Source organism: Cynoglossus semilaevis, chromosome 4, assembly GCF_000523025.1.
Source record: "Cynoglossus semilaevis isolate Cse_v1.0 chromosome 4, Cse_v1.0, whole genome shotgun sequence".
In the NCBI taxonomy this organism is placed as follows: domain Eukaryota; kingdom Metazoa; phylum Chordata; class Actinopteri; order Pleuronectiformes; family Cynoglossidae; genus Cynoglossus; species Cynoglossus semilaevis.
The window spans coordinates 10,765,958-10,779,828 of record NC_024310.1 but is presented as its reverse complement, the minus strand read 5'-3'; the positions used below and the strand labels follow the sequence as shown (position 1 = coordinate 10,779,828).

At 40.6% G+C, this 13,871-nt stretch overlaps 1 protein-coding gene across 3 annotated transcripts in view; it reads right to left on the bottom strand.

The window, feature by feature from the left end:
- Positions 1 to 13,871, bottom strand: part of LOC103378049 (roundabout homolog 1) — a 222,460-nt gene that overhangs the window by 96,854 nt on the left and 111,735 nt on the right. For 2 of the 3 annotated variants that reach the window (XM_008309098.3, XM_008309101.3), the window contains one exon: positions 8,199 to 8,525. In XM_008309098.3, coding sequence (XP_008307320.1) covers positions 8,199 to 8,525 — 327 coding nt within the window. The other variant, XM_025055060.1, reaches the window with a different exon arrangement.

Sequence of the window (13,871 nt, the reverse complement as noted above, 5' to 3'; positions counted from 1 at the left end):
TGGAGATGCCTTTGTGTCCTTGCCCCACCCTGTTCGGAAAGGTCAAGCAGTGACAAAGAGGAGGTGAGGGTGTATGTGATCCTTTCACCGCACACTCGAGCTACCCTTCGTCTTTTTGGTCCTAATTAGACAGTTGTATGTGTTTACATACACTCCACTGAGGCTAATTATGTTCACCACACATGTAGCGGAGCCTGAGGTGCGTAAACTGCAGGATGCAAGCTAATGAAATGAGACAGATATTAGAACTGGCCTTTCTAAATACTACCTGTATTCTTTCAAATATTAGTGTTTGTTTGTTAATGTTGGTTCTTTTTTTTTGTGTCCCCTTGTTAGTCAGACTAATGCGGGGTCAAAAAGCCAAGGCCTTTATTTGTAATGCAATAGTGTGCTTGTGTGCTAAATTTACAAGGCCCAGAGATGGATGGTTTGCATATATCGGAAGCTCAGGACAACTGAGAGCCTGCATGGGAATTACAGCACGACAATGAGCTTCAACTCTCATTCCTAGCGCCTCTATTTCAAGACTCCTCTTGGAACCACTGACATGACAAGAGGGAAACTAATTTTCTCCCAATTGTCGCCTTAATGATCAGATTAGCTTCCACAGCAACCAAGGACAATTAGATGACAATTGAATGCCATCACACATACTCTGTTTGCGTTTGTCATTGACTGATGGCAGGGTTGTGACTATCCACCGTCAGCAGGCTGCATATCATTTGTAGTCAGATAGCGCAAGGCAGATCATTATCAGTGTTTTGGTCTGCTGCTGACTTCCCCAGCTCTTCCTGCCAGTCACGCTCCAGGCTCAGAAACATGCTACAACACCGATAAAATTTCAGGTGCCTTTTTTAGTTCTCTGATTCTTTCATACTATCTCCTTTACAGAGGTTTTATTTTTCTTTCCTTAACCCTTCTGTGTCTATCAATACACCTGAGATGGCAACAAAGAAAGAAGAACAGAGTGGGAAAAGATGGAAAAAGAGATGAGCTGCTGAGAGGGTAAATATATATCTGATAAAGACTGTTTTATGACTTTGATGTTCATTAATCCTGCATAGACACAGTACCTGTCTGTTAGTTGCTACTGTGGAACCACTAATTCCACCCAAACACTATGACAAATAGCCGTGATCCTGTTCTAACTGCATTAGCATTAGGAAACCCTGGAGAGAAAATTCCCAATTGCTTGATGTAACACAAAGACATTTAATTCCCAATTGCTTGATGTAACACAAACTGAAACCATCCTTAAGCACTGTCAAAATATTGTTTTAAAAGTACAGTGTTGTGACTAGACATTTTACTGTTTAAAAAACTTTAATGTATTATCTATTTTGCCATTTCACTCTGCAGCTGCTGGATGCCTGGATCTGTCTGAGACTTGACTAGACAGGATACCTGAAAAAGTATCAGTGGGCCGTGAATTGGTGGTTTCTCTCCTGGAAGTAAACATTGAGGATAAGGTAAAAAAAAAAAAAGGCAGTCAGCCAGGTCATCACAAGATGTGCTCAGAGTCAGTTTAATTTGAAGGTCTGCCCTTTGAGCACATTTTTCTAACTTTGCCAAAATGTTGGCCCAAAAATCCCTGAAGTTTCACTCTTCAATCCCCCTAATCCTTGCCAGCTCCATCGTCTAGGATTAAGGCGCATGATAGAAGGTTTCAAGGAAAGGCTTAACGTAGGTTTAATAACCAGAGCATGTCCACAGTGCAGAACATCTCATCATATGACCAGACACCAGAGCGAGGCACACATGGACATAAACCTCACAGACACGTAAGCACTCACTACATGCAGCTTCTCTAGCTGTGGCAGAGACTCAGACCAGGGGGAGATTATACCTCACAACAAGAGTAATACCTAAGTCTCTGCAGAAGAAGTGGAGATTAGAGTTAGCAGTATACGTTCAGCTGGTTCTCACCAGTGCTGACACACAGCTTAGCAGCGAGAGCATTTATCAAACATGGATCGAAGCCAAACATGCAAAAAAAAAATATATTAAAAAATCTCCTTGGTAAGTTTTTTGACTTGTTTTGGTTTTTCCGACTCAGATACAACCTAGTGACTGCTATTTTATAGTGTGATATATTTTTAGTCTGCTTATTATGGGCAGTAACTGTCAGATAGCAAAAGGCTCATATTATATCATTCATGTGTGTTACACTGAAAAATGCACTCTTACGGAAATATGAAATTACAAAAGCTTATGTCTTATCTCAAAACTTACAAGGGATTGTTTATCATACTGAGACTTAAGGTACAAGACCTGGGTCCACTTGCAAGGCCTTCATGGATTTCCAGGGGTTTATACCACCTGTTAAAAACAACAAAAACCCACAACAAATAATTTATAATTTACACACAACTGTAAGGTAGAGACAAGGTTTTTTTAAAGTGTACAGAAGGCGCTGTACTATAAGTGTACGTCCAGACAGACGGCCACTGGACTCAAGAGCTGACACGCTGCATCTTATCTCCTCTAGACAACCACTTGGTGATTAAAGCCTATCACACTCACTATGCTGGGACATCGGAGCTCTTCTAACTGTGGATGTGTGAATGTTTTTGGACAAGTCTAAAAATACCAGATAGTTTTATGCGGCACTCAAGACCAAAAAAACATCTATATGCATTTTGGATCATTTTCTATCATGGAATGATAAACAGGGTTTAGGCTATGTCTAGTGTAAATGGAAAATCTTAAATTATACAGTTTCGCATAAGCAAAGGAATGTCCTAATGGTGGAGTCCGTACGTCGGCGTCTTCATCTCAGCAACAAGCCGTTTCATACACGGCTGCATAGGGAGCCATTAAGAGAGAGAGAAAGATGCCAGAGTAAGCTCAGCATATTTTGCTTCATCTGGCTGTCTGTTTTTTATAAGGCCACTATGATATATAAAAGGCATACAATAAAAATGTATGGCACTGGACAGCATGTTCTTAGTCTATGTCACAAACTCTGAGCATCAATCCTGTACAATTTAATTCTTGTGTGTTCTGCTAAAAGGCCATGCCTTTGAAACCACAACGTTATTTTGACATTCGTCTGATTTCCCTTCACTCCAGGCTGCCGTCACTACAGAAGTGTTGATGGGTCCTCTGACCCTTTTACAGTATATGGTGACATATGCCAAAATTTGATTTGTGAGTATTAAGTCAAACCTGGTGAAATTATTCAGGTAACAACAACAAGAGCAGCAGGCAACAGTAAACAGGAAATGGATCCTGTCCTATGCGAGTGAGTGCACAGTTGTGGAATGTTCTCCGAAGGAGATATATCACATGGTGAAAAGTATAAAATAGGGAATCTTTTAACAGACCGAGAAGGGTTGCGAAAGAGGCTGTGAGTTAGTGTTAGCTGAGTTTGTGTTGACAGTCCATATTTATGTATTGACTTACTATGATGACGGTATAATATTTTTTCAAGGTCTTAGTGTTTTCAGCTGCTCCCTTCAGGAGTAACAATGGTGGATAACTTGCTTCTATCTTCTTATATACTGCTTATGATACAGACCTTTAAGTCTGTATCTACTTCACTGATGGATGAAGTGTGTGTAGAGATAATGGGCTTTGTGAGCATAACTAGAAAAGAGAGTATAAATAAAACTATTTATACTAAAAACAGAAATGGTGTTAGGTTTGTCAGGTATATCCTGCTGCAGGATGTTTTCATGTTTCAATAAAAACACAGGGGTGTGGATATAGCCTTATTGAGTATCACAGAAATTCTGTACTTAAATAATCTATTCTGTATTGAGCAGAAGCAAATAGATACCCCAGGTTTAATTACATGCATGGCATTGATTTATGCAAAGAGCCTGGAGTGCAATGTGGACAAGGTCAAAAACTACCACACACTAAATGCATGCATGTTAAAAATCTGTTGGTTAAAAAGCTACATAAAAATCCATACCCTTCACAGCAACAGTTCCGTCCAAGCTAGTTAAAAGTTGTGAGCTGAAGGCAGAGTAATTTGTAGCTGAACACAGCTGTTAATTTAAAGAGAGACCAAAAAAGGAGACAAGAAAAAGTGTAGACCAGAATCACACACCACCAGCAGCATGCTGAAACTATTTTTTTCACTTGTGTATTGCAGAGTTTTCATAGCAAACAGAGTTCAACTTTGACAGCCACACAAACCGCTGGGCTTTGAGATTGTGGATAGAGTCTACATTCCAACATAAAACAAATTAGAGTGGAGGCCAAGCAGAGTCTGTGGTGTGGAGCCCACGCCTCTGCTGCGTGTTGACTCATGAAGCAGACCCTGGCTGTGCCATTTTCACCAATTTGCTCTGAACCTTCCTGAGACAAATAACTTCCACAGTGCCGTTACACTCGCCGCCTCCACTCTCCTGGCTGCTAGCCAGCGTGCTCACTGAAAATACAGTCAGTTTAAGCTGTCCTGTTTTTTTTTTTTTTTTCCATTAGTCCATTTTGGCGTTTGCTTTAGTTTTGTCCGCAACTCACTTCATCACTGACTTCACTTCATAGTGTATTAAAGGTTGGGATCTTTTTAATATTAACCAAACAGAAAAAGAAGGATGCAGCCGTCTGAAAATTTGGAAGCAGTCGCAGACATGAGAAGGAAAAAAAAAAGATATGTGAGATTGAGCGAACTCAGATGTTATGTGTTACAAAGAAGTAGAAGAAGAGGGTTTAGTTTGGGAGGAGTTCAACTGCAAAAAGACCCCCAGGTCTTTGAGAGCCAACAGATGTTGTACAAGGGATTTCCTTCAAGAGAGACAGGCCAATCCATGGATCAGTGGGAGGTGGCGCTAGAGGTTGTGCCTTAAGGGTGGCGCATGCCAGCCAACTGTCCTGCGCTCTGCAGATGACCCTGAAGAATGGCCCCAAATCCGTCAGGATGAACCGTGGCTGCTTCAACACATCCGACGCCCTGAACCTCCCCTGCTAATCTGAGTCAAAGAAGACAGCTGGCTCCATGTGGTGATGGCGGGGATTTCACAGGAGCCTCAAAATCGACGACAGCTACAGATAAACATGGCAGAACTAAGATAAACAAAGTGGACCAAATTCAGGTCATTATTTAATTTCTTCTGCTGTTTGTGGCTGCAAAGAGCAAAGCCCTCCCCTGGAGAAAGAAGTATCAGCATCTGAGATGTGCAGCCAACCCTGTGCGGTCAGTGAGATGCAGTCAGCCGGGCCACTAGACAGCAGGCCCTGAGGTTATCGCCCGCTCAAGTGGATCGGTGCTCCGTCCATTACCTCACTTTACTATCACTGCAGCCAGGAAAAGGGAAAATGAGCTATTCATAGAGCCTCTCTGGGCATCGCATGGAACAGTGGGTGAAACTACAGTGACTTTTATAACAGAGAGAGAAGTGAAAAGTGCACACATGCTGTGTCACAGAAAACTACTGTGCATTTACATACTGTACACTTAACATACTGTAGAAACTATTATTGGGAGATTAAATATAAAGTTAGCAAAATTTACTACCTTAAGTTGACTTAGGCCTCCAAACAATATTTGTCATTTTGTTAAAAAAGTAATGTGATGAACTTTAAATCACCTAGATATGGACCGATTTCCAACATTTAGTATGAACTTTAAATCACCTAGATATGGACAGATTTCCAACAACATTTAGCTTTCTTAATGTAACATATGTCACTAAATGGAAAAATGGAAAAAGTAAAAAAAGACAACTATTTGCCCATAGATAGTCAAATGCAAACAAATGAACACAAACAGTGTACCTGTAAATAGGAAAATACATTTGTTTTTGTAGTTGGGAATCCATATAACTGAATGAAAAAAACAAGGAGTATTGCGAATGTTTCAGTCATCAGCGATCTATTATATAGCAGTAAACCACTAAGGAAGTTCAAGTTTTGTTGAGTTGACATGTCTGACTCAAAGAACTCATTAATTATACCAAAAAGGCTTGTTTTAGCTTATTTAAATACATAAGGCCAACATGACTCACAATAAGTGCTTTGGCTTAGGCTTTAGGTTAAGAGTCTGTGATAGAAAGATTGTGGGCTGTACTGTAAATGTGGATAATGATAAACCAAACAAATGGGGTAGGCATATTTTACCCTGGCAAAACAAAACTTGTTGAAACTTGGATTATGCTAACAATCATTGGTAAGTAGGGGAAATTGTTAAATCCAGACTTCCAAATAATTTTTCCAAAGAGCTGTGCCTTAGCTCTCAAAGTGAAACAGTTAGCAAAAGAGAGCAAGTCAAAGAAAACACAACAGAAACCATGACTTCCTGCTTTGGGGCTTTTTTGTAAAGCAAGAACTTAGGTTTACCAAAAATCGGGGTAAAACAGCCAAAAGTCATGTTTTTTAAAAAACTTTAAAATCTGTGTGAAACTTACCCTCAATAGAAATCAAGGAACACTAACAGCAATGAGTCAGATTAATGGCTTATTGGTTGTTCCCACTCCCCTGTGAAGAAATCTAAATTGCCATTATTATTATTTCTTCAACCTTTCTCTCCAGCAGAGGTCCATACTGGTTGCTTAAACAATATAATTATACATAGTTGGGACTGAGTTGCAGAGAAGGGAGTAAAGAGACACCCACTTAGTGAGTAGAGGAGAGAGCGAGGCCCGGAGCATGTTGGCTTGTCATTATGGGTCTGTTTGAACTTTATACAGAAACAGCAGCCAAAACTTGAGTGTGAGCCAATGGGGCTCTGAACTCTGGTCCTCACAAGTCCTGCCAACTGTCTTGTTTTCTTACATGAAAAAAAAAAACTACCTCAGAAATAACCTTGGTATACCGTATCTGCTACTATTGGGGAAATTGGTTTACTTCAGCTCCATAAGTAGTAGATTTAGGGGAAAAGGTTTGAACATTGTGCTGTTCAGAACAAGTGAGCATAAACAAACGCCAGATTCCTCAAAGCTGTGGTCAACGGGTTATGAAGCCATTATCTAAAGGTCAGAATAACATGGTGAAGCTAAACAGATATTAAGGACTTGTTGCACTTTCAATTTGCATAATTTATACTTCAGCTACAGTGGAAATGCGTACAAGTGCTGGCAGCATGAACCATCTAGCTTATTAAATATGGAGCTTAGCTGTTAAAGGTCTGGCTACTGGCTACTAAAATCTAAATATAGAGTATTTCGTCACACGGTCTTTTAAACCTTTCAACATTTATCAATTCAGAAATCAATCTCATCCATTTTATTTTTTTTTTCTTTGTGACAAGATATTAGATCAGAGTCAACAAAAAAGAAACCTTGAAAACTAAAAAATGCATTCAATTTTTTCATCACAACACAGGTACCTGACGGATGCCCTGGTATGTTTAGACGTGTGTGTATGAATGCAGGCATCTTTTAATACAGAGATGACACACACATACTTACACACACACACGCACGCACAACACTTTCGTTCCCCATCTTGATTAGATTACAGTGAACAGCTTGGTGACAGCCTCTGGGCACGCTAGGGGAGCAGTGATATCTGAGCTTTGCTACTCCTCTACTCTCAGCAAGTCGAGAGACTAAAGAGATAATATATCTGAGAAGCTGACCTCACCAATGAAAGCCGCTCTTAAAGCATCATGGGAACAAATTTGTCAACACCGGTAGAGGCCACTCTCAAAAACAGAAAGACCTTGTTTACTCTTCTTACATTACAAACCTGCAGAGTGCCAAATACCAGCCTTGCTAACATGTCTTCAACCCCTGGATGTTAAAGTAAAGCATAAATGTCCTCTACACCAAAGCCAGTCTGTCACTGTGGGACTTTAACAGACGATAGAATCTATTGTATCTGTGATACGTCTTTAAAATAATGTCTAAATAGATTATCAAACACGGGTGCAATGACCGCATTTCTTTCATATAAACCTACTATTTATAGCTCTCTTGTCCTTGACAAAAAGCAGACGCAGAGGCAAACATAAAGGGTTTTGTTCTCATTGTAGCGATTGACCACCTACCAAGGGCTCTTTAGAGGAGCGCTCACCCTGGAAGGATCAGGCCACTTCTCCCCCAGGGCCCCCAAGGCTTGAAGGGGTCGCTGGGCCAAACACATCCTGCCCATCTCCTGAGAGATTATCCAACTCAATGAACACATTGAGTGTAGAAACAGTGGAAGAAACTAGAGCCTGCTTTTCAGCACCACCTCAACCCAAACTCATCTGTTCAAACACAACATAGAGGCCAAGGGAAAAAAATATTGAGACATGCTGCACTTACGGGCTACTTCCAGTGAGGCATTGTGGCTCACTGCCTCCCCCAGGTAGTTGCGGGCAACACAGACGTAGGAACCTTCATCAGGTTTGCTCCTTCTTCCATGGACGATGCGTAAGAAGAAAAGGGAACCACTGGGCAGCAGCATACGCTGAGAACGAGGATTGTCCCTGTCCGTTTCCACTCGCTCTCCATCTTTGTACCACTCCACTGTCGGGGTCGGCCGACCCTCAGCTTTACAGTTGAGAGTGGCCGGCTCCCCCTTAGATACAATCAGGTCAGATGGGTGCTCCACAATCCGGGGTGGGGTGTCCTCTTGACGCAGACGAGATCCTAGGAAGAAAAAAAAGTTTAAGTTTTAACAAAATTATGGTTTTTAGATGGATTTAACACAACCAAACAATCTCTATAAACAAGAAACAAGGCTCATGTTTTTTATACTATTTTATTGCATGTTGGCAAACATTTAACTATTTGATACATTTTTTTTATTTATTTGATTGGGAATTTTGCTGCGTTTTTGCAGCTGGCCAGGTTATTGGTAGAATGTTACTTGAACGCATCTGTTTTTCACTTCTATGCGTATATGTCTTCCAGATTTCTTCCAGAAAGTTTAGATGCATTGTCATAATTGTGTCTAAAGTATACACAAAGTATGCGAATGCAAAGATTATAATTTGAAACTAAAACACAGTCTTTTCTTAGCATCAACAGATAAGGTGGTAATAAGTAGTAAAATGGTAGACCAAATAAACGACCCATCTGTGTACGGGGGGTTAGCCTTTAATTACGGAAACACCACCTTCATTGAAGCACAGCGTGGCACCAGCTTTGTAACTCTGTCATTTCAGATGAAAGAGCAAAAAAGATGAAGAAAGAAGCCAGAGTAAATAAGAGTTTGACACACCTTGAAGGTAGAAGGAAATTAAGAGATGAGAGATATGATACGGATGTGCCACGTAGCTTTGTGATTAAAAGGAAATGCAGCAAGATTATAGAACTGAAGAAAGGGAGCAGCCAAAAACACTGCTCCCAGTGGCGGCAGGGGGTGGAATTAATACCCCTGTGGTATCTATGGTCATTATTATTGCTCTCTGACTAGTCAGCTGTGGCTATCAAACCTGCTTTACATGCAAATTAGTTTCCTGTTGTTAATTCCTGAAGGGTGGGATTTGGTGGATGGAAATGCTTTGTGTGTCTGTGAGAGTGAGTTATTTCCTTCCTGCCATCTTCCAGCACATAGGCCTTTGGAGCTCATTCAGCGCCAATTAAAAAGAGTCAGGTCTAATTGGAGGCCCAGGCCTGCAATTAATTTAGGCAGTGCTCCGTGGACTTGCCACACTGCCTGATGTCTGTGCCCTCCACCCATCCTCTGCAACCCTGGAAATCTGGTGCTGAGGAGGCATCTTCTTGTGGTCACCACAGATTTTTAAGTAAAGTCAGCATAATTAGTGACAGCTCTGTGGAAAGATTAATAACTCCACCACATGTGTGTAGTGTGGTCAACGGCTTCTAATAAATCTACTGGTGCTACGGAGGACATCACCATCATGTGTACTCTTTTAATAACTACTTACAAAAATATATGTTTTATTTTATTAAAATATATATATTATATATATATATATATTTTTTTTTTTTTGAAAATCTTGAAATTTTACAAACACATATTCTCTTACTTTGTCAAGATTTTGGGAAGACATTTTCCCAGAAACATTTCTGTTTCTTCAACATATTAATGCTACAATTACAAAAGGCATTGTAACTATATAGCATATTAACATGGTCCTATTCCATATCCTTATAAGAATTCATTTTTGTTAGATAGCCAGAGCAGGTAGAATATGTATTGTTATGGCATAAACACTACATGCATATTGAAAAATATTGGCAAAGGGTCATTACGGGAATTTAAGAGATACTGATAAAAAAAAAAAGAAAGAAATAGACCAGAACAATCCTGGTATTGCTTCTGTTGTACCTCAGTCTTGCTGTGAAAATGCTTTGGCTATTTCTTTTGTCTTAATCTGCAGCCTTGAAAAATAAGATTTGACAGAATAATGGAACGAATGTAGGGGTAAGATTTAAGATCAAATAACTTAGCCTGGCCTCTGACAGTGAATTTAATTGTGTGAAAAAATAGAGAAAAGAGACATTAAATGTCTTAACCATCACATTGCTAATTAACTTCAATTTGTATTTCTTACAAATGTCAAAGTCTTTTGAATATCCAGAATTTACTGAAGGTAGTCTGCAGGAGCAACCTCAGCTCTCTCTCCTCACTATTTCCACTTACACCCGCTAGCTCTACCATCACCAGACTAATATGTTTTATTAAAGAGTTCTTTGAAGATGCTCTGCTGCTCTCTCCTTTTACCCATTCCCTTCCTGATTTACAGAGTTCCCCTATCATTTCAAAAGGGTCTGAAGTTGTGGTTTTTATAGGGGAGCCATTAACTATTCAGGAGAAGCCTACTGCGAGCAGCACAGTGTGGTAGGCAGTGCTATGTTTGATCAGCAGCTGTTTACTGTATACGATGGATTCAACATGTTCAAAATGCAGCGGGAGCACAGAACACCGGCTAGGTCTGAGCAGGAAGGTCTGGAGACCATGGGTTAGCATTAGCACTTTATCAGGTTTCTTAAAGCCTGCAGTACTACTAATTATCTGTGGGTTAATTTCAATCTGCTTTTTTATCCATTCTTTTCTGCAAACTGTTTACCGTTTCCAACATTTAAGTTTGTTGGTAATACAGTAGATATATTTGAGTAATTGCATGTTTTTTTTATAAATAAATAAATTTTAATAACTTACAGTCTCCTATAAAGACATTTCCTTTATTTTAATCTTTATCAATCCAGCTTTGGGCTATCTGATTTAAAAAGCAAAGAAAAGCTCTAATTATGCTGAATTGTAGAAATCTGTTCAAAACCCAATCTGGCTTGCTTTGAAACATATCTGCACACTGTGCTTAGAGTATCACACTGAGTAGGAAGCGTGTAAATAAATATTCACAGATACAGGTGCAACAGTTCATAAAAGGTCTATTAATAAATGCATCGTGACTACATCATAAGAACTGTTTTTAGAATTTAATTATTATCAGTATGTATCCATTACATATTGATTTGATGCTGTCTTGTCCCAGAATACATTTATGGTGTGTTTACATATGTGTACGCGTGTGTGTGTGTGTGTGTGTGAGAGTTAGCTGCAATGATCCCTGCAGACACTGACAGTGACACTGTTTACTTCAGCACCATTACCTCACATCAGGGGAAAAAAGAGGCAGGCAGTGTGGTGGTTTATTCTGTCATCCCCTCTCTACAGATGCATGCTTTTAACAAAATCTTTTACTACAGTAACCCATAACGTCCAAATGTGGAAAAAAAAAAAACAGGACAGGAGCCGAGTAGACGCATTACTACTGAGCCCAGCTGTTCCAAATCTCTTTCTCGCTTTGCTTGCAGTCATCCAACGCTCATTTTATTTCAAAGTGCTGCCCTTCTTTCTCCTCCGCTGCTTTCAACCACCCTCTCCTCCTTCGCCCTTTTCCCCTCTCCCTCTCTTTGTTACTTCCAGACAGAGAATGGGAGATGAGCTAATGCAATACACAGCCTCACCAAAGGGAACCTGGGAGTTCTACAGCAAGGATCTGATCGATTGGTGCCTCAGGCAAGATCTGCGTCTCCCTTAACCCTCCCGCCTGCTGGAGCGCTCTGTGTTTCTAATTTACTCACTCACTCACTCACACACAAACTTGTGTACAGTGCTACGCTGTGCTTGGGGGAGTCTTTGCTCACTGAGGAGGTAATTTAAAAAAAATCCAACAGTTCTCCGCAACTTTTCTCTCCCTCTCTGTTAAAACCAATCGCAATAATGAACAACAAACTACGAGAGACTGACAGCAACAACAAGCTCACTTATTTGGAAAAACCTCCAGACTGACACATACAGTCATCACAAGGGGCCAAAACCAGATACTGACCCGTGTGCTCACAGTATTTGTGTGGGTTTTTTTCAGACCTCTGGGGTGTTTGCCAACTCTCTCCCTTGCTCTCCAATCACAGATGGATGGGGCATGACCATGAGATTTGTGGTTGTTTTCAAAAAGCCAAGGTCGTTCTGCTGGCCACTGGATCAGTTAGCATACACTGCAGATTAGCATTAAGACCAGCAGCTACATATTGATCCCTCTGTGCCTCTGAGCTAAACTTGATTTTCACCATGCAAAATGATTTGATAAGAATCTATATTTCACCAAACAGCATCCTTCACTGCCATCTCATTAAAATACAGCAGAGTAGCAGATTATAACTGCAAAGCCCAAGTGACTCACTCAACATTCGTATTGTATTCGTGTTATACTGAATTCAAATTTAACCAGATTTTACACTTCATACATATTTGAAGACAAGAGTATCAACTGTTTATTTTTAGCCAATAAGAACACAACTGAGCCGAGAGTGATAAGGGAAGCTGATATTTTACAAAAACGTATTAACTTGGGACATTTGGACATCATGTTGTGCATCTTAAATTGCAAGCCTTTCCAAATTGATGAACTACAATTGCATTAGTGGTCCATCATAGAGAATATTGTCCAGTATCATTTTTCATCTAATAACAAGGAGATTATAGCAGTCTGCTACAAATGGATGCAACTACACTGATTATAGATGCTGGGTGCTGATTGGCTAGAGTTGATGTTTGCCCCTTTTTTACCCAAATGAGGCAACATTACGGTTAGTGGCTGTTGGCCAGCTGTCACGACATCATGGGCTCCTTGAAACTAGAACTTTGACTCTGAGTAGCCTTAGGACAAGGAAAAAGACAAGCAGGGTCAGTGATGCTGGAGTAAGGGTTATCCCTCCAACAGAGCAGGGTTGCCCTCTGCAAATAGAGGCTCTCATACAGCCACAGGCAACATCATATTTGACATCATTTTATATGACTAATTAATAAACTGTTCTGAAAAAGTCAATAAAAAGATGGGCAAATATTAAAATGGGGAGCAGCGGACAAACGGGATGAAAAGACTGCATTATCAAAGTCTGGTCCAGGAATTTACCTGGCCTCTCTCACTGCTCTTTAGGGAAAATCACAAGGGAGAAGGTGATGAAGCACTTTAGATCTGTTCATCAGAGTGGCCCACTGAGGCTGGGCTGTGGATAGTGTGTCCATTTCATTGCATAATAAAGAAACTTGACAATGCTGCACCATTACACCTGGATGGATAGGTATCAACGAACAGAAGTGAATTTGAATGTAACTCAATGTCATTCAAGGTCCTATTAATACAGATGCTAAAGCTGAGGTGCCATATAATCACACCCTGGGTCAGGGTGTCCAGTTTTCCAGCTGAGATTTGGAACAGATATGGAATATGGATTTGTGATAAGGCCGGCCAAGCACAGTAAGGCACTCCCTATCTACAGCCCCATTAATCTGTGATTAGGGGTCTTTAGAGGGATTTATGGCAGTGATAAGAGCAGAGGGCGTGTCCCTCGGGGGAAGCCAGGCGGAGACTGGAGCCACGCCTGTTCAGGACAGGCCTGGCTAACAAATCACGGAGAGTACAAGAGAAGGTACCTTCTTCTGTTGAATCGGAAAGGAAAAGAGAGAAGGGGGGGGGGGGGGGCGGAGACAAGAGGGAGGAAGGGAGGAAGAAAGGGGAA